Source organism: Heteronotia binoei, chromosome 11, assembly GCF_032191835.1.
Source record: "Heteronotia binoei isolate CCM8104 ecotype False Entrance Well chromosome 11, APGP_CSIRO_Hbin_v1, whole genome shotgun sequence".
Taxonomy (NCBI): Eukaryota; Metazoa; Chordata; class Lepidosauria; order Squamata; family Gekkonidae; genus Heteronotia; species Heteronotia binoei.
In genome coordinates, this window is record NC_083233.1 from 79294236 (window position 1) to 79314627 (window position 20392).

Sequence of the window (20392 nt, forward strand, 5' to 3'; positions counted from 1 at the left end):
TATAATAGTATGCTTTCCTATGTATCTTGCCCGGAGCCCAGTGCAAGCTGGGATAGGACAATTAATAAATCAAATTAATAATAATATTTTTTTTAATCTGCAAATGATTGTCTGTCTTTTTTTTTTCCAGCTACAAGATCAGGTGGAAACATGTTTTATTTCTATGGAAGAGTATCACACTGCTGGTTGTCTTACGTCTGTGACTAGACAAACGGAAAACAAGATTGCTTTGATTATAGGGGCAAGTAGCTCTTTTGCAGTTCTTGAATTCGTAGTTCATTTTTAAACTCTTTAAATGCTAATAGCTGTAACCATTCCAATAGTTGTAACCATTCTATCAGCTAATCTACGGTGACTGGACTGTCTTCAGATGTATTCATGTTACATGGCTTTCGTACCTACACCCCATCCTGCCCTGTGCCAAAAACGCCATCTTGCTGCCTGCTGAATGTCTGTATGTGAAGATCTGCACACCAGAATCACCTATTGTGCGCTGGAACTAGATGTTACAATAGATGGAGGCTGCCATCCAAAATAGAAACCCTGTATCTCCCCCTCTTCCACTTGAAATCACATGAAGCTGCCTTTATGCTGAACCAGATCACTGGTCCATCAAAGTCAGTATTGTCTACTCAGACGGGCTGCGGCTCTCCAGGATCTCTAGGCAACGTTCCCTCTAAGCTGCAGAGTCCTGTGAACAAAAATTCTACTTTGTGAGCTACTGGCATTAAAGCTGTGAGCTACTGGCATTAAAGCTGTGAGCTACTGCACTTATTATTATGCTCTGGGGTCATTCTTCCTGAGCTAAGACAAGAATGTGTCAGCTGGAGGCTAAAAATCTGTGAGCTAGCTCACGCTAACTCAGCTTAGAGGGAACATTGGTCTCAGGCAGAGGTCTTTTTCATGTCATCTCCTACTTACTGTTTTTAACTGGAATTGCCGGAGATTGAATCCGGGAGCTTCTGCTTGCCGAGCAGATGCTCTTCCACTGAGCCACCGTCCTTCCTATGTCCCCCTGTAATTGCAACAATAAAATTGTACACAATGGTTGCCCCTCAACTTTACAGTCTGCAGCTTGTGCAAATGGGAAATTAGCAGCACGGTGATGTTGCGTCACACAGTTACTATCCTTGGATATTACGGGAAAGAAGACCTCAAGCAGCTGGTTTTGTGGCAGATTCCATGTCTGTTGTAATACCTAGTTCTGACATTTCACACATGTTCTCTTATGCGCCCTCGGGAGCTGCAGTCAGTCGTACTTTCCCAGTACGTGAATACTAATGAACAGTAAAGTCATGTGTGATGACTTCTCTGTGCACTGTATATTGTTTCCAAGTGCGTTTGGCCCCTCGCTCCATAAATACACTCGAGTTTGCACACAAAACTAAAATGTCACATACCATGAACCTCAAGTAATAAATAAATCTATAATGTAGTGGGTAAAATTAGCTTCTATAACACATGGAACAGTTCGGCAATATATCAAAACAAAAGAGTGCAATTAGACAATAATCCGCAAAATACCTGGGTAAGGCATAAAGCTTTTACCTGGTAGCATACAGTAATGGATTAAGTAGTAAGTCAGACATAAGGAGGATATTCCATAAGTTGAGGGGCAACCATTGTGTTGAGGTACCACCATGAAAAAGACTCCAATGTCTCCAGTTGTCAAGCCCCTTTCAGAAGATGGGGGCCCACACAACTGGGCCTCCAATGCTTTAATTAGCAGCAGGGCTTTTTTTTTTGTAGCAGGAACTCCTTTGCATATTGGGCCACACCCCTCTGATGTAGCCAATCCTCCAAGAACTTACAGCGCTCTTAGTAAAGGGCCTACTGTAAACTCCAGGAGGATGGGTGTGGCCTAATATGCAAAGGAGTTCCTGCTACAAAAAAAGCCCTGATTAGCAGACAAATTCACATTGAATAAATGACCCATTACAGCTTTGATAAGAACCTGAAATTGAATTGTGATAGATTTGGTAGCAGGGCTGGAAGATTCCGTGCGTGGTGTCCCAGTTTTCTAAAAATGTTGCTTTTTATAAATTCAGAAGGTTCCCCTCCCCATCCCAGCACAGCAAGATACTGCCATCTCTTAAACTTGGAGTATATGAACCTGTTTTATTCTGCGCTGGTCAAGGGCCATTTTTAATAAAGATTGGATTGGTTGACTGGCCTCTAAGAATCCGATTTTGCAGCTATGGGATATCATGTTGAATTTTATGTAAGCGAAGATGATTTAAAGAAGCCTGTTACGAAACAAATGTGTTAGCTTCTGATTCTAAATGTTTTGTTCCCAAAGGGTTTAGGTGACTGTGTAATATCTGTGTGGGAGGCAGATCCTAATAAAAAGCTGGTATCCCTTCAAAGAGTTCTTGATTCAAGCATGGTCAGCGGTAAGTTCTTTGCTGCTTGCACAGTTCTTTCCCCCCATATAAGACGGTCACAGTCTTATATGCCAGGGGTGGCCAAACTTGCTTAATATAAAAGCTACACAGAATAAATGTCAGACGTTTGAGAGCTGCAAGACAAGAACATCAGATGTTTGAGAGCCATAAGACAGGAAGGAAGGAAGGAAAATAGATGCAAGGAAGGGAGGAGGGAGAGGTGGAAAGAAAGTAACTTTAACTTTACTCATTCTCCAAGCCACCAGCTGGCTTGGCTTGGAGAAGTGATTTAAAGAGATACACCAACAGGGCAGTGGTGGCTTTGAGAGCCAAACAATATGTGTGAAATATCTGATTCAAGCATGGTCAATATCTGCTCTAGTAAGACCTCATCTGGAGGATTGTGTTCAGTTTTGGGCACCACATTTTAAAAAGGATATAGACAACCTGGAACTGGTCCAGAGGAGGGCGACGAAGATGGTGAGGGGTCTGGAGACCAAGTCCCATGAGGAAAGGTTGAAGAGCTGGGGATGTTTAGCCTGGAGAGGAGGCGGTTGAGAGGTGATAGGATCACCATCTTCAAGTCCTTGAAGGGCTGTCCTAGAGAGCATAGTGTGGAATTGTTTTCTGTGGCCGTGGAAGGTAGGACCAGAACCAATGGGTTGAAATTAAATCAAAAGAGTTTACGGCTCAACATTAGGAAGAACTTCCTGACAGAACGATTCCTCAGTGGAACAGGCTTCCTCCTTGGAAGGTGGTGGGCTCTTCTTCCTTGGAGGTTTTTAAACAGAGGCTAGATGGCCCTCTGACAGCGATGAAGATCCTGTGAATTTAGGGGGAGGTGTTTGTGAGTTTCCTGCATTGTGCAGGGGGTTGGACTAGATGACCCTAGAGGTCCCTTCGAACTCTTATGATTCTATAAAAGCACCAGATGTGGCTCCCGAGCTGCAGTTTGGCCAGCCGTGTTATGTACTCTTGATGACACATTGGCACATGTTAGCATATACACATACTAATTGGCTGCAGCATCCAGCATAATTTCATCAAGAGAGCCAGCTACTCACTACTGATACATTTTGCCAGGCTGGCATCAGCTAATTGCTACAAACTGGGATGTAGCTAAAATTCAATACGTGTGTGTCTGTCTTGGCAAGTCAAATCTGGTTTGGGCTCTAAGAACCCCCTTTCTATTGTTACTTAGAAACACGGTAAAAATGCAGTAAGGCATTGTGCAAGTTGTGTTTCTGTTGTAGTTAAGACTGGAATGTTGGTAACTTTTCTGTCTTTTCTTCATAGTCAGGCCTAGCTATGAGTTAACCCTTAAGGATGTTACTTCAGCATGCTTGTGGCCTTCCCAACTAAAACTGTGTCCCATGTACCTTTGTAGGGCCAGGTGGGATCTAATTGGTCCCCTCAGTCACTCAGTCGCTACTGATTTGGTAGGTACAGTGCTACCCTCTGACCATCTGCAAGCCAGCAGCCTTTTCTACCAGCAAGCTACCACATTGGCAAAGAGGAAGTTCTCTAGGACTTGCTGCTTGCGTCCCTGATGCCTTACACTTTTTCACTTCAGCTAGCTTTCTCCTAGGGGGTAAAACTAACAAACCCATGTGTTTGTTTTTGCAGCTGTGCAACAGCTTCAGGTTGCAGATAATCTGTTGTATACCTTGGATGATGAGGCAAGTACACTTTCATTAAGTGATTTTGTTAATGGCTTCTGTATAACATTAGGCTTCATAATTCCACTATCTTTCAAATGCAACAGGGAGAAAGGCATTGTAGAGAGTTTTAATCCACAACAGTGTTTACTATGTCTAGTGAGATTCAGGGGCACCTGTAACTTAATGGGCTGTCACATAATCGCCTTCCTCTTAAACTGTAAGCAACAGAGTAATGTCCAGTAATGTGTTGAGAGCATTTGGTTACAATAACTGCATCTTTTGACAAGAAAACTTGTCTTTTGCTGTGATGAACGTAAATGGCCATTTGAGATGAATCCTTGTTCAAAGGGCCAGGTTAAAAGTATGAATTTCTATGTTTGGTCTGATTACCTCTACCGATCTAATAGTATTCTGAAGCATGAAAGGTTTAGGTGTAATGGATTTGTTTGTTAACATGTCAAACAATCAAAAGAAATAGGTCTCCCCCCCCCCGTATAAATATGTGTCTGATATTGTTATTTTTCTTCTTTTATAGAATGTCTTAAGCACGTGGGATGTTCACTCGTTCATTATGGTTTGGGATTGGCCTTCAGTTCACATTGAAGAATTTCTTTTGATGTAAGAACCAGATTGTTCTCTAGTCGCAGGGGTTAGCAGAGCATAACTTGGCAGTGGAGTGTGCTCTCTTATACTTCACCAAGTTCTTCTGAGGACTGGCCTTGGCCTTTGTGCCCTGCTTGTAGGCCTTCTGGAGGCACCTGGCTGGCCACCAGGAAATGAGGTGCAGGACTAAATGAACCCTTGGGCTTTTCCTGTGACAACTTTTCTATAACTCCCTTAGTGAGATCTAATATCCTTCCCCGCTTTCTTAAATGCATATATGCAAAAAAATAGGTACCTTTGAACTCAATGACATTTACTTCCACACAGATGGATAGAGAGCCAGTTTGGTGTAGTGGTTAAGTGTGTGGATTCTTATCTGGGAGAACCAGGTTTGATTCCCCACTCCTCCACTTGCACCTGCTGGAATGGCCTTGGGTCAGCCATAGCTCTCTTATCTGGGAGAACCGGGTTTGATTCCCCACTCCTCCACTTGCAGCTGCTGGAATGGCCTTGGGTCAGCCAGAGCTCTCTTATCTGGGAGAACCGGGTTTGATTCCCACTCCTCCACTTGCAGCTGCTGGAATGGCCTTGGGTCAGCCAGAGCTCTCTTATCTGGGAGAACCGGGTTTGATTCCCACTCCTCCACTTGCACTTGCTGGAATGGCCTTGGGTCAGCCATAGCTCTCTTATCTGAGAGTACCAGGTTTGATTCCCCACTCCTCCACTTGCACTTGCTGGAATGGCCTTGGGTCAGCCATAGCTCTCTTATCTGAGAGTTCCAGGTTTGATTCCCCACTCCTCCACTTGCTGGAATAGTCTTGGGTCAGCCACAGCTCTGGCAGAGGTTGTTCTTGAAAGGGCAGCTGCTGGGAGAGCCCTCTCAGCCCAACCCACCTCACAGGGTGTCTGTTGTGGGGGAGGAAGGTAAAGGAGATTGTGAGCCACTCTGAGACTCTTCGGAGTGGAGGGCGGGATATAAATCCAAGATCTTCTTCTTCTTTTTGGCTGTTGTTTTTTTCCAAATATACATAGTTTATTGAGAAATAAATGAGTTATAACAAAATAGGAGATAGAATAATCAATACACCCCCGCATACAAATCACAGTAAAAGTTGTTACACAGCATGCTTTTAAAGGCTACAATGTAGAATCAAGGAAGCAAACAAATTCTACAGAGTCACTGGCAGCCAATAAAGGGATGTCACAATAGGTGCACTCACTGGCGGATTATTAATGGTTGGTAGCATAAGGATTAGTCTTTAGTCTGTCCCAGACCCCACACAGTGGGACAATTGAGTGTTTGGTAGTTGTTCCTATGGGGGACATTTCTACTTGGGGGATTTTTGCTGTGGGGATGAAACCTGTCCTGTCCTCTGCCCTGGCATCTGATGGTGAGATCTTACAGCCCACCCCCTGTGTTTATTTGACTTATTTCACACTTATGCCCTACATTTTGCTCCTGAGGCGCCTTCCCCCCCTGAGGTGACAATTCAAACATCTGATCAGCTTAAATTGATTTCACTATTGGAATATTAAAACCGAAATTACAGCAAGCACTTAAAACTATAGCTGTGGTAGCATAAGACTATAACAATAGCAGCAGCTGTAGGTATTTAGAGGCCACTACAGCTGGCAGGTTAAAAATAAGCAGAGTTGGGGGCACCTTAACATGGAGCCATGAGCCTTTTGCTAGGACTCAAATCAGTTTAAAAATGTGATGGCTCATAACTTATTAAAGAGAGCTAGTGCAGTGTTCTGGTTAAGAGCAATGGACTCTAATGTGGAGAACCAGGTTTGATTCCCGCACTTCTCCACAAGCAGCCTGCTGGGTGACCTTGGACCAGTCACAGTTCTTTCAGAGCTCTCTCAGCCCCACCTACCTCACAAGGTAGCTGTTGTGGGGGGAGGAGGAGAAGGCAATTTTAAGCCGCTTTGAGACTCCTTAAGGTAGAGAAAAGCAGAGTATTAAAAACCCCTGTTCTTCAAATAATATGTATTTTTCTTCTTTTTTAGCCAGGGGAGTGTCGATCATCAGTTGATAGCATTGACACAACCTGATGGTGACAAACAGGTATTGAGTTCCAACTTCTGTCAGCAAAAAATCTGTGAAATGTCTTCCTTTATGTGGACTGCAAAGGTGAAAGTGGAAATCTTCCATTTGATGGGTGTAATATTCATGTTTATTACTACCTCGAGGAGGAGGAGTGTAACAAAGATATGGTTTGGGGTTGGTGGTTTGTTCTTCATATTTTCCTGAGACATCATTATTGATGACTTTCTAAATTCTTTCTCTGCAGATGAGGAACCTTGTAGTTTTTGCACTGCCTGCCATGCATCAGCTCTATTCTTTGGAAGTAATGAACATTTCTTCAGTGGTTCAAAGTGGAATGAATACCGTATGTTTTTTATCTCTATATTTAACTTCCAAGTAAATTGGGGATTAGCACGAAGGTGTTGTGAAGGGCCAGTGTGAGAGCACAAGTCAGAAACAGTTGTGTTGTTCAGGGTTTGGAAGAAAATGAGTTTCTCGGGGTAAGGAAGGTTTAAATGTCAGTCCTAAGCCAGTTTGCATGCATGTAAATCCTGGTGACTTCTGTAGAACCGATTTGGAAGTAATCTTGCAAAGGATGTTACTTTACAAGAGACAGTTTTCACTCAAAATATGGCTTCTCTTGCAGGATACAATATACTTTTTGGAAGGTATCTATGAAAATAACCTAAAGTAAGTTTCCTCTTTAATTTAAAGTAAAATATTGCTCTATTTCAAATTTTTATTATAAACCAGTCTTTAACTAGGCATTCATTTCTAGGTCTTCAGATATTCCGGTCTCATTTCTGGTAATGAGGTGCTTAACAGAAGCTGCTCCTGAGGACAGGTAAATGTATACACCTGGATAATGGAATGGTGTCAGTTTAAACTAAGTTATTGGAGTAAAACCCCACCAAAATTGGGAACAGCTGAGTTCAGCTGCAAAAAATACTGCTGGTTTTTCCCACTGAAATCAGCGGGACTAGCAGCTCAATTCGATACATGTTGGTTTGAAAGAGAGTCATTGTTTATTTAATAGGGTGTAGCCAACTTGTGCATAGGAAGGTTTTCCAAGTTGTGACATGGGCAAAGGCCTTTGGTTCAAGTACTAGCATCGACTGCCTGTAGACTTCAGGTTGCAGAACTGAGAGAACTCAGTGTAAGCCTAGAAGATTGTATTGGATTCCTGAAGAGTGCAGGATTTATAAGCAATCTAAAGTACAGATTTCATTTCCCCTCTCTCTCTAGACTGAGTCGTTTACTTCACAAGCATAAATTTACTGAGGCTGAGAGTTTTGCTCTTCATTTTGGACTAGAAGTTGAGGTAAAGGATTCTGTATTTGAATTATACCCCAGTGTTTACTGCCAACTACAAAACCACAAAGGATTTTCTCTGGTGGCTTTTATGCCTGTCCATTCATTTCCGTCAGCATGGCCATCACCAAACTTGTTCTCAGCCCACTAAAACGTAAATAACAAACAAACGACAACGTCTGGGCTGAAAACCAAATACCACAGTGGTGTTACCTGCATAAACTTCTTTGGTTTCACCGCTTATAAGAATGTAAGAGCCCTGCTGAATCAGACCAGTGGTCAATCCAGTCCAACATCCTGTCTCACACAGTGGTCAACCAGTTCCTCTGGACAGCTAACAACAGGGCATTGAAGCCAAGGGCTTCTTGTGATGTTGCCTCCCAACTCTGGGATTCAGAAGATTAGGGCTCCTGGATGTGTCAGTCAGTCACATTTTATTTGTATCCCGCCCTCCCCGCCAAAGCGGCTCAGGGCGGCTAACAACAAGAACTTAATGCATACATTGTACAATAATAATAATAATAATAATAATAACATTTTAACTACAATTGGTTAAAATCTATTAAAATTCTAAAAAACATTAATGCATTTGGTGCTATGATCGCTGGCAAGTTTGCTTAGCAGTTTAGCAGTTTCAGCTGGTGAAGGCCATTCGGAACAAGGTGGTCTTGCAGGCCCTGCGGAACTGTTCGAAGTCCCGCAGGGCCCGCATTTCTTCTGGAAGCTGATTCCACAGCTGTGGAGCCAGAACAGAGAAAGCCCGAGTACGGGTACTCTGGAGCTTTACCTCTTTTGGCCCGGGGATAGTCAGCGGGTTCTTCCCTGCTGACCTCAGTGCTCTCTGGGGTTCATACGGGGAGAGACGGTCCCTAAGGTAGGCAGGTCCTCGGCCATATAGGGCTTTAAAGGTAATAACCAGCACTTCGTAACGAATCCGGTATATAACTGGCAGCCAGTGCAGTTTGCGCAGCCCCGGCTGTATGTGCTCCCGCTTTGGGAGCCCCAGCAACAATCTGGCAGCCGCGTTCTGCACTAGCTGCAGCTTCCGGGTTCCCCTCAATCACCATGGCTTCCCCTCAATCACCATGGCTAGTAGCTGCTGAAAGACCTCTACTCCATGAATCCATCAAATCTCCTTTTAAAGCTGTTTATTCCTGTGGCAATCACTACAGCCTCTGGCAGGGTCTTCCACATGTTCATCACTCTCTGTATGTAATAAGAAAGCCTGGAGGTCTTTAACTTCCAGCGTGTGCGCTTACGGGGCATGATAATTCTGATTTTCCTCGAGGCCACTGACGAAGGACGCATAGCACACACTTCCCTAGTCTGCTCTGCAAGCCTGATTTCAAGTGGAAATAATATTGTTGTCTTTGTACGCAGCTTGTTTATAAAATGAGAGTGAGCTCTGTTTTGGAAAAATGGACTTCAGAATCCGTAGACCATGATGGACGGTCATCCTGGCTAGAACTTGTGGCTCAAGTGAAAGAAAACTTAAATAAAATAAAGGTATAGTATCATCTCTGTGTAATTTATGTTTATTTCTTGTGTGGAAGGTAATTTAAGAAGTCATTTGTCTTCTCCCTCTAAATAGGATAACCAGTTTGCGATTGAATGCTGCCTAAATACTCCTTGGCCAGCATACGAAGTAGCATATGAAATGCTCAGCTATGCTGAAAACAGGGTAGGTTTCAATATGTATGGTCAGCCCTGTAACAGGAGCAAACGTTAGTCTTGCGTTAAACCTTTGTTACAAACCTTGCATATGCAATTAACTGCAATTCAGCTTATCATTTGTTTTGCACATTCTAGGTCTCCAACAGAGATGTCGTAATCATTCCCTCTCTTTCTAACAGGAATTCAGCATCTCTTACAACGGTAAGAAGATGAAACTGTGCTGCCATTCATGTTTGTACTAGGAAATTGAAAGAAAATATTGAGAGTTTGAGTTAAAAATGTTACCTGGGATGGACCTTGGCTGGGATTAAATGTTCACAGTTTTTCTTAAAGATCAGCTGGATTGTGAATTTTGAAATATATTTCAAGATCCCTTGACTTCATACTACCATCTGTTACTTATTCATATACAGTATTTATATATCTGCTGTTTTCCCAGGCACCCCAGGACATGAGTCTAGGAAAGTGAATGTAGCTTATGCAGACAGACACTCATGTAAACAGTCACCAAAGACCAGGAGTGTTTGCTGCTCATGCATGTGTAGCTGCTCTGTGACAGAATACATCTGCCTGGGGTGGAATTCTAGCAGGAGCTCCTTTGCATATTAGGCCACACAGCCCTGATGTAGCCAATCCTCCAAGAGCTCTTGGAGCTCTGCACCCTGCACCCGCCTGATTCTCACATATGATGTCTCCTCTTCCAAAGAGCTTTGTTGCCAAAGAGGGATTTAAATAACAGGTTTTCTGGACAAACAACACTTCAGGCACTACACCATGCTGCCTTTTCCTGCAGAAGCTTGTGCCAGTATAATGAATTTGGAAGTTTTGTGGAAATTTTTTCCCCCCACCTAGAGACTCTAGAATCTAGCTCAAGATTCTTACGTTGATTTAATATATAAGGATTTTTTAAAAAATAATTTTTTGTCTCCACTTAGGTGTTGCAGGCCCAGGCTAGGCTGACAACTTTTTATGGAGCTTTTGGTCCAGAAAAATTCAGGTTTACCTTTTTTTTTCTGTTCTTGGTTTTATGTGTGATTTCTGAGGGGGAAAATGTGCATGGATTCATATCAGCACTTGACAGTTTCCATTTCTGCAGACTTATGCTACATTAATGGTTAGAGAAAATCTCTTGGTTACCAGTTTCCATTAAGATAGAAACAGGAATTTATAATCTTCAAAGGTCCTTAACATTCCAGCATACTGGAAGGAAAAACCTCCCAAACTACGTTTTGAAAAATGTGAATGTTTCTGTGTAGTACTAGATTGGCATAAAACTATACTTGTTGAACCTAGAAGCAATAATCCGCTAATAATGTTTATTGACTTTGCATTAATTGCTGGCCTCCTCTAATCCAAAAGTTCAATGTATGCTACATTTTTTTCAAAATTTAATGCCCTTCTGGATGGGAAAAGCCTCCTGAATATAGGATTATCATTTCATTTTAAGTGCCACTATATGTTTATAACTGCAGTGTATATTTTTAAATTTGGGTTATGAGCAAACAGCAATTTATGCTCTCTTAGTGGAACCACTTGGCTAACGTTTCTGAACAATGAAGACGTCTTCGAGGACATCCTTCTACAGCTGAGAGAAGGAAATCTCTTTTCTGCATCCTATCTCTGGAAAAGACATCAGGTGAATGACACTCGCCTTGCCCCGCTGCTGTTTCTTGATACAGCCTCCTGAAAGTTCTTGGAGAGACCCATGGTTTAGTGATAAAAGCACCTGCTTGAGACAGTCCAAGTATCAATCTGGCTGAAAGCCTCTTGGGTAATGGGACAAACCATTCTCTGCTTGAGAGTCTGGTGATCTACTGTTGTTCATTAGAGACACCATTGACCTGTACAAACTAGTGCTCTGAGTAAATATAAGACAACTTCATACATTTTTTAAACATTTATTAAAGCATATCCCACCTTTCCTTGTGGTTCAAGGCAGCTTGCTATAATGCACCCCTCTAACTTGTCTTTTATTGGCAGCGCCATTCTGTGCAGTGTTACTGCAGTCTAAGCCCACTGAAACTAGGGAAAACCTGCATAAGATTGCACTGATAGATAATTTTGCATCTCCTTCATGTAAAGTGATAAGGCTGGCAAAGTTCTCTGCTTAAGACCTTGGTCAGCCACTGCCAATTGGAAGAGACATACTGGGTTCATGGTCCATCTTGCTGCAGTACAGCAGCTTTAGATATTCATAAATTCTTGGCTAGAAATGGTTGTTCCTGGTCTTAGGGTTGTGCGATTGTTTCTAAAATGCTTTTTACTCAATCCTAGGGAGATTTTGCAGAACGCTTTAGTGTAGAGATGCTTGAGAACCTGCTTGACGCCATTTCTGCAACCATTTCCCGCAAGGAGCTTTGTTTGTGGTTTAAAGATGGGATCATTCCTTTCATAAATCTGGCTCTGCCTCAAGGACAGGTAATATGAGAACTCGTGGGCATTCAATGAAATTGCTGAGCAGTCAGGTTAGAACTGATAAAAGGAAGTCCTTCACCAAAAGGTGATTAACACGTGGAATTCACTGCCACAGGAAGTGGTGGCGGCTACAAGCATAGCCAGCTTCAAGAGGGAATTGGATAAGCATATGGAGCAGAGGTCCATCAGTGGCTATTAGCCACAGCTTATTGTTGGAACTCTCTTTTTCGGGCAGTGATGCTCTGTATTCTTGTGCTTGGGGAGGGGCTTCTAGCCCCACTGGTGGACCTCCTGATGGCACTTGAATGTTCTTTTTTTGGCCCCTGTGTGACACAGAGTGTTGGACTGGATGGGCCATTGGCCTGATCCAGCATGGCTTCTCTTATGTTCTTATGTGACACAGAGAGGTGGACTGGATGGGCCATTGGCCTGATCCAGCATGGCTTCTCTTATGTTCTTATGTGACACAGAGAGTTGGACTGGATGGGCCATTGGCCTGATCCAGTATGGCTTCTCTTACGTTCTTATGTGACACAGAGTGTTGGACTGGATGGGCCATTGGCCTGATCCAACATGGCTTCTCTTATGTTCTTATGTGACACAGTGTTGGACTTGATGGGCCATTGGTCTGATCCAACATGGCTTCTCTTATGTTCTTATGTGACACAGAGTGTTGGACTGGATGGGCCATTGGCCTGATCCAACATGGCTTCTCTTATGTTCTTATGTAACACAGAGTGTTGGAATGGATGGGCCATTGGCCTGATCCAACATGGCTTCTCTGATGCTCTTATGTGACACAGAGTGTTGGAATGGATGGGCCATTGGCCTGATCCAACATGGCTTCTCTTATGTTCTTATGTAACACAGAGTGTTGGAATGGATGGGCCATTGGCCTGATCCAACATGGCTTCTCTGATGCTCTTATGTGACACAGAGTGTTGGAATGGATGGGCCATTGGCCTGATCCAACAGGGCTTCTCTTATGTTCTTAATCTCCTGGAGGTATGAATCCTTGTATAAGGCTTCTGTCAGTGAACATGGGGGAACAGATAGACTTGCATGTACCTTTTTTAAAGCCTAGGGTGTGGTCTGGGCATACCTGAGTCTACAGCGTTGCTAAGTGGGGATGAACCTGAGAAGTCCCTTGGATGGGAGGCTACAGGGAGCTATGTGTATGGACAGAATGCAAGGATAAGCTGTGTGTGTGTGTGTGTGTGTCTACTTGCATGTAATCTAGCTTGACTCTTACATTCCAGAAAATAATAGCAAAATGGCTGGAACAACAAGCCCGGAATCTTGAGTTAACTGGCAAGGTAAAGCACAGTCATTCTTCTTTTAAAAAGCTATGCAGCATCAGTATATCTCACGGGTGGTCAACGGTAGGTCTCCAGATGGTTTTTTGCCTACAACTCCCATCAGCACCAGCCAGCAAGGCCAATGGCTGGGGCTGATGGGAGTTGTAGGCAAAAAGAAGAAGAAGAAGATATTGGATTTATATCCCGCCCTCCACTCCAAAGAGTCTCAGAGCGGCTCACAATCTCCTTTCCCTTCCTCCCTCACAACAGACACCCTGTGAGGTAGATGAAGATATTGGATTTATATCCCGCCCTCCAGTCCGAAGAGTCTCAGAGTGGCTCACAATCTCCTTTACCTTCCTCCCCCACAACAGACACCCTGTGAGGTGGGTGGGGCTGGAGAGGGCTCTCCCAGCAGCTGCCCTTTCAAGGACAGAGTCTCAGAGCGGCCCACAATCTCCTTTACCTTCCTCCCCCACAACAGACACCCTGTGAGGTGGGTGGGGCTGGAGAGGGCTCTCACAGCAGCTGCCCTTTCAAGGACAACCTCTGCCAGAGCTATGGCTGACCCAAGGCCATGCTAGCAGGTGCAAGTGGAGGAGTGAGGAATCAAACCCAGTTCTCCCAGATAAGAGTCCGCACACTTAACCACTACACCAAACTGGAGACATCTGGAGAGCTACCGTTGGCTACCCCCGGTATATCTAATGCTTGACGTGGCCCTGTCTGCAGATACTTAAATCTGTGGATTGGGGCCATGTAGGCAAAACATGTTCCTGCAGCCCCGAGAGGACCCCCGAAGTATAAAGAAACATTTTAAAAAATCGAAAATTGAGGAGGGGTGAAATTTATGCGAGGGGAGGGAGGCAAGCTTGGAGATGATGAAAGGCAGCAGGAAACCTGGTGGGATGAACGAGCCAAGAAGGGAGCAGCTGTCAGTGGTGGACAAGGGAGAAGATGGCAGGGAAGGACAGGTGGAGGAGGAGCAAAGGGGGAACCATGGAGGTCGGCTTTCCCCTCTCTTGCGGGTTCCCGCTTGTACTGCCCTAATCCAGGTTTCTAATTTCAAACAGGCCAGCTGGCCAGAAAATGGACTTGAAATGGCCCAGGTGTTTTTTACCTGTAATCCAGACAAAGCTGGAGTTGCGTCTTCATTGTGCTGGACTCTCTGGGTAAGGATTCCGCTACCAGTGAAATCATGTGTGGGCTAAGGCACATGCCTACAATTCTGTGAAAGGCCCTTTGTTCCTCCAGAAACACTTGCTTTTGTTAAATTCATATGATTTCAGTTTGCCCGCAGGAGAGGGAGGGGGACTCTGAAATTTGTTAGGCTTGTGTCTGAAATACAGCTGTGATTCAGAGGGAAATTATTATGTTGTTTTTATATCTCAGAAGGACGATAAGTGTGAGGAGGTCCGTCACTTAGCAAGACTGATACGAGCTTTACGAGACTTGATAGATCTTCACAGAAAGTACAACTGCAAGCTGACCCTCTATGAGTTTGAAAAGGTATTAAAACAGCAGCATTCATATCGCCTGTGGTAGGCCAGTTTATGGTTTTGGGCCAGAAGTGTTACATGAATTTTGTGAACATGTGGTATTTCAGTTAGAAAATTCCAGTTACTGACATGAGTTTTGTTCTCCTGTAATGACACTATAGTCATCTGTTTCTTTTGCAATGTTTTAACACAGTTGATTCCAAAGCAGGCATTAGTTTTAACAGCAGAATTTCTATCAAACCTGGTTGCTACGGTTGTGGTGGGAGGGGGGAGTGAAAACAACTTGAGAACACCAGCAGTCACAAAGGGTGTAGCAAAAATGCTCACAATAACATTGTAAATGCCAAAGAGCCTATTGACACATCCATATTTTTTGTTAGGAACATGGGGAGCCAGTGCAGTATAGTTGTTGAGAGGGTCTAATAAGGATCTAGGTTCAAATTCACACACTGCTAAGAAACTTACTGGGTGACCTTGGACCAGTCTCACTCGTGGGTTTGTTTGTGGGAATAAAATGAGGAAGGAGAACAATGAAAGCTGCCCTGAGCTCTTTGGAGGAAGGGTAAAGGGTGGCGTTTTTTTGTTTTAAAAAAAGAATGGTACCAGCATCTCTGAGAAGCATTTGATATAAAGTGGCATTTCGGTGGGAAACGATGTCTGTGGACCTTCGTAACACCAGTTGATGAGAGCAGCTTGAACTGTAGACTGCCCATCCTTGTGGATAAGGTTTTACAGCCTGAAACAAATATAGCAGTGTTGTCACAGATGAGCATCCAGAGGGCTTGTAGCTGTAAGGCTAGACCAGAGGTCCCCAGCCTTTATAAGCCTACAGGCACCTTTGGAATTCTAGCCCAGCACGATGAGTGCAGGTTCAAAATGGCTGCGGCAAGAGCTGGAGCCAGTCACAAAACGAATATCTTTGTACTGTGGCTGCAGCTGCCGCCAAAGCAACAATATTAAAAATCTGCACAGGCAATCAGAAGTCTTGCTGGACAAAAGCCCCACCTGTTGCCATCCACTTTCTAAAAACCCTTTACAGACACCTGGGAAGGTATTGGCGGGCACTACGGTGCTCGTGGGCGCTACGTTGGGGACTAGATGGAAGCCAGGTGTGGCTGTTCTCAATTCTCATGCCTTGCTTCTGAGGTTTCCCCAAGGCTTCAGACTTGGCAACAGAGTGCTGAACGTTCTGACTGAGTCAATCATTTTTTGTGTGATAGTCAAGCATTTTCAGAGATCAGCAAATTGTTATGTACAATAATACTTGTTGCGTGCTGCTCACCTTATTTCAGAGAAGAGATTCTGCCTCAGGCAGTTTTTTGTGTTTGCGTTCCCCCTCCCCAGGAAAATGCAACTACGATAGTGTTCCGAATGTTTGATAGAGTTTTGGTGGCGGAACTCATTCCAGCAGCTTTAGAGAAAATTATTGAACCATATATGTGCCAGCATGATCTACAAAAAGATGAAATTCTCTTGAAGTACATAAAGGTATGCTCATTCATGCTCCAAAAGTATTTTAGTGTAAATAACCCAAGTATTTTGCATAACTAGCCGGTCCATTCCAAAGGGCAGTATCAGTAGTTGGGGCTTCTTTGGCCCAGAGTGGGTGGACAACATTTGGCCAAGGCAGGAAAAGTGCTCTCTCTCAAGGAGTAAAAGGAAGTACTTCTTCACCCAAAGGGTGATTAACATGTGGAATTCACTGCCACAGGAGGTGGTGGCGGCCACAAGTATAGCCACCTTCAAGAGGGGTTTAGATAAAAATATGGAGCAGAGGTCCATCAGTGGCTATTAGCCACAGTGTATGTGTGTATATAACATTTTTTGCCACTGTGTGACACAGAGTGTTGGACTTGATGGGCCGTTGGCCTGATCCAACATGGCTTCTCTTATGTTCTTAAGGTGTTGGTTTACAATGGGCATTTTCACCCACTCTAAATAGTGCACTTTGCAACCTTAAGTCATACCTGTTGCTCAAGGCTCCTTTTGCCTGTTGAGATTGTGGCACCGCCTCTTCCCTTTTCTAGAAAGAAATGATTGGGCTGCAGGTAACTGTGCTCTGGTCACATCATGGCTTGGCTATTGTGATTTTTGGAGATTTCAGACTCTCCAAAACATTTGCTTCAAGTTGTCAGGCGATGGAGACTCAAGGCCGTGTTCGTTGATAAAAATGGACACTTTATTGGAAACTCATTGCAGGATACGGAAGTTGAGACTAATGCCAGAGACTAGGGGCCTCTGGGTCTTATGGAATTCTACATCAAAGTATCATCTAAACCAGGGGTCCTCAACCTACGGCCCGCGGGCCAGATGCGGCCCGCTGAGGACCTTTATGCGGCCCGCCGGGTTATGGCAAAATCAGACCGGAAGTGACGTTCGACCTAAACTTGCGTTAGCAACGCACACTTCCGGCACTGGGCTGAGGCGGCAGAGACAGAGTGTGAGGTGATACCGAGGTGAGGTGAGTTCCCAGGCCGGGGTGTGTGGTGTGGGGAAGGGAGAGAGATGCAGAAGACGGAGAACTGATGGCCCGCGGCCTTGTACAGTAACGGCAGTCCGGCCCTCCAACAGTCTGAGGGACAGTGAACTGGCCCCCTATTTAAAAAGTTTGAGGACCCCTGATCTAAACAAAGTAATTCTCATAACAAAAGAAACTGAAGGTGCAAACTTTCACATGAGAGCTCCCCCTTATCTCTTTGCCTAAGGGAGGATGCTGGCCGGACATGGTATCTATTAACGGCCACATTCTTTTACTCCTTTCACACTCTGCACAAGGTTAAAACTTCAAACAGTCTTTCTTTGATATGCATACTAGCTACAACATAACGAAGGCTTTTGGGGTTAGTATGAAGAGTCCATTTGGTTAGTATTGTATAGCTTTTATTATAGGAAAGTTACAGAGCCTGACACAAGTGTGCTTTCACCAATGCAGTAGTCATCCTTTTTTCTTTTTTAAACGGCTACCAGTTTTTCAAGGTACAGTTCAAAGTACTGCTTTTTATCTCGCTTGTCAATTTGCCCACTGTCTTTCTGGACTGGTCTTTCCCAGGAAACTTACTTGACCCAGCAACAGACCTCTCTTTAGGAGAGGTGGAGGAGAGTACTCTAGCAAGCCCTCCTGCTGAGACCATGGTTTTGAATTTTACTTATTTAATGTCACTTTTAGAGCAGATATTTTCCAAGCTGTTTATGTTTTTTAAAAAAAAAGATAAAAATTCTCCGGAGGGAAGAAATCCTAAAAGCTTGCAGTTGGGTCTCATTTGCTGTTCCTCAGCCTGTTCGGTTGAAGCTTTATCAGTTTTAAATGTTTTCAAACTGTACAGCTTGTGTTGTGTTAGGCGATGTAAACGGCCTTGGATGGAAAGAACAGGAAATGAATTTTGTCAAATAAGGAAAAGATATAAATTGCCATGAGATGGATATGATGCCATTTTCAGTAGATCAACTGTAAAATGGAGACCATTTATGTCACAGTAGAGCTGTTCTGTTTGTGTTTTTACGTATGTTTTTAAATGTCATCTAGGATTTGCTAGAGCGATACTGTACGCGGTCAGCGTCTGTCTTTTATGCCGCATGGGAAGCAAAGGCTATCGCTGTCTTGGGCTGCATGTCTAACATGGACGTGAGTATGACTGAGTAGAAATGTGCCCTTTCCAAATGCAATATTGAAACTCTTCTGGCCCTGAAGCAAGGGGCCAGTGGTGTGTCCAGATCTTACAGGGATTTGTCTGTTTTGTTTGTAGTTGAAGTTTGAAGGGGTGCTAGCAATAATGCATAGCACCGTGGTTCCATGGAGTCCAGGAGTAGAACAACTCGTCGAGCAATACCTAGAAATGGATCATGCCAAGTAAGAGAATGAGCGTCTCATTCACTCAAGCCTCTTCTTTCACACTTGGACTACAAAACTCTTTCTTGGCAGCAGCGTGGCTTTATTCATCTCTATTTCTAGGCTGCCTTTCCCCCAGCCGGTCTCCAAAGCAGTTGACAAAGAAGTTAAAAAAGCCAGGGATCTGCAAAGACCTCAAGAGTAAAGGGGATTCTCTTTGAGAGGCAGCTTAGTGTAGTGCTTAAGAGTGTGGACTCTTAATATAGGAGAACCGGGTTTGATTTCCCGCTTCTCCGCATGCAGCTGCTGGTGTGACGTTGGGACAGTCACAAGTTCTCTCAGAGCAGTTCTCTCAAGACCGGTTCTTGGAAGAGTTGTCCCAGCCCCATCTGCCTCACTGGATGTCTGTTGTGGGGAGGGGACGGGAAAGGAGATTGTAAATTGCTCTGAGGCTCCAAGTGAAAGGCGGGGTATAAATCCAATCTCCTCCTCTTTTTATGTGAGTGTGCACCTGGAAGTCATAGCAACCTCTGGTGACTGGCCCCTCCTACTGGGGGTCTGGAGGATATTCAGGGAGGTGGCTGAATGAAGCCTGCCCCCACCTCCCAACTGCTGGTATTCCAAGGAGGTCTCCCATTCAGGTACTTGCCAGAGTCAACCCTGCTTAGCTTCTGAGATCTGAGAGCCTGTTGGTGAGAGAGCCAGTTTGGTGTAGTGGTTAAGTGTGCAGACTCTTATCTGGGAGAACCGGGTTTGATTCCCCACTCCTCCACTTGCACCTGCTGGAATGGCCTTGGGTCAGCCATAGCTCTGGCAGAGGTTGTCCTTGAAAGAGCAGCTGCTGTGAGAGCCCTCTCCAGCCCCACCCACCTCACAGGGTATCTGTTGTGGGGGAGGAAGGGAAAAGAGATTGTGAGCCGCTCTGAGACTCTGTCCTTGAAGGGGCAGCTGCTGTGAGAGCCCTCTGCAACCCCATCCACCTCTCAGGGTGTCTGTTGTGGGGGAGGAAGGGAAAGGAGATTGTGAGCTGCTCTGAGACTCTGTCCTTGAAAGGGCAGCTGCTGTGAGAGCTCTCTCCAGCCCCACCCACCTCACAGGGTGTCTGTTGTGGGGGAGGAAGGGAAAGGAGATTGTGAGCCGCTCTGAGACTCTCGAGTGGAGGGCGGAATATAAATCCAATGTCTTCTTCTTTCTTCTTCTTGATGAGATTGGGCTTCCCTGGGCTATCCAGGTCAGTGGAAGGGGGATTCTCAATTGCAGGGGCACCCTGTGCGGCCCACTCTCTCAGCCACCCCCTCCCCACCGCTGTTGCTTGCCCTGCTGCCTTCTCTCCACTCCTCCCTAGCCCATGTGCCTCCAGGGCCACCTCAGTGGTGGAAGGGGGGAACCAGTGACTCCCTCCCCTGCACACCTGCAGTGTCATGGCCTCCTCCCCCCCCCCACGAGCCAATCTCCTGCTCCCCCCCTGCAGGCCTGCTGTGGTGGTTGGGATACAGTTGGCTGTGCTTGCAGAGGCAGCCGTTGTTCATGCGGATGTTTTCATAATTCCGTCCCATTTTGTCTGCAGGGCGAAGCTTCTGCAGGAGGGCTACCGGCTGATGGAAATGAAGACAGTTCTGCTAAACTACGGCATAAGAAACACCAGTCTTTTAAATGATAAACAGGAGATGCTGGTTAGTGGTCGATGAG

General features: G+C 44.7%; 1 protein-coding gene across 1 annotated transcript in view; it reads left to right on the top strand.

Moving 5' to 3' along the window:
* The window catches only part of KNTC1 (kinetochore associated 1), an 81518-nt gene that overhangs the window by 12251 nt on the left and 48875 nt on the right, over positions 1–20392 (top strand). The window contains exons 7-27 of the mRNA XM_060249171.1: positions 131–245; positions 4011–4063; positions 4581–4663; positions 6662–6719; positions 6946–7044; positions 7327–7370; positions 7459–7524; positions 7926–8001; positions 9372–9497; positions 9583–9672; positions 9801–9866; positions 10601–10662; positions 11190–11301; positions 11940–12083; positions 13340–13396; positions 14452–14550; positions 14771–14887; positions 16222–16365; positions 18401–18499; positions 18621–18724; positions 20271–20376. Coding sequence (XP_060105154.1) covers positions 131–245; positions 4011–4063; positions 4581–4663; positions 6662–6719; positions 6946–7044; positions 7327–7370; positions 7459–7524; positions 7926–8001; positions 9372–9497; positions 9583–9672; positions 9801–9866; positions 10601–10662; positions 11190–11301; positions 11940–12083; positions 13340–13396; positions 14452–14550; positions 14771–14887; positions 16222–16365; positions 18401–18499; positions 18621–18724; positions 20271–20376 — 1920 coding nt within the window. The remainder of the gene's footprint in view (positions 1–130; positions 246–4010; positions 4064–4580; positions 4664–6661; positions 6720–6945; positions 7045–7326; positions 7371–7458; positions 7525–7925; positions 8002–9371; positions 9498–9582; positions 9673–9800; positions 9867–10600; positions 10663–11189; positions 11302–11939; positions 12084–13339; positions 13397–14451; positions 14551–14770; positions 14888–16221; positions 16366–18400; positions 18500–18620; positions 18725–20270; positions 20377–20392) is intronic.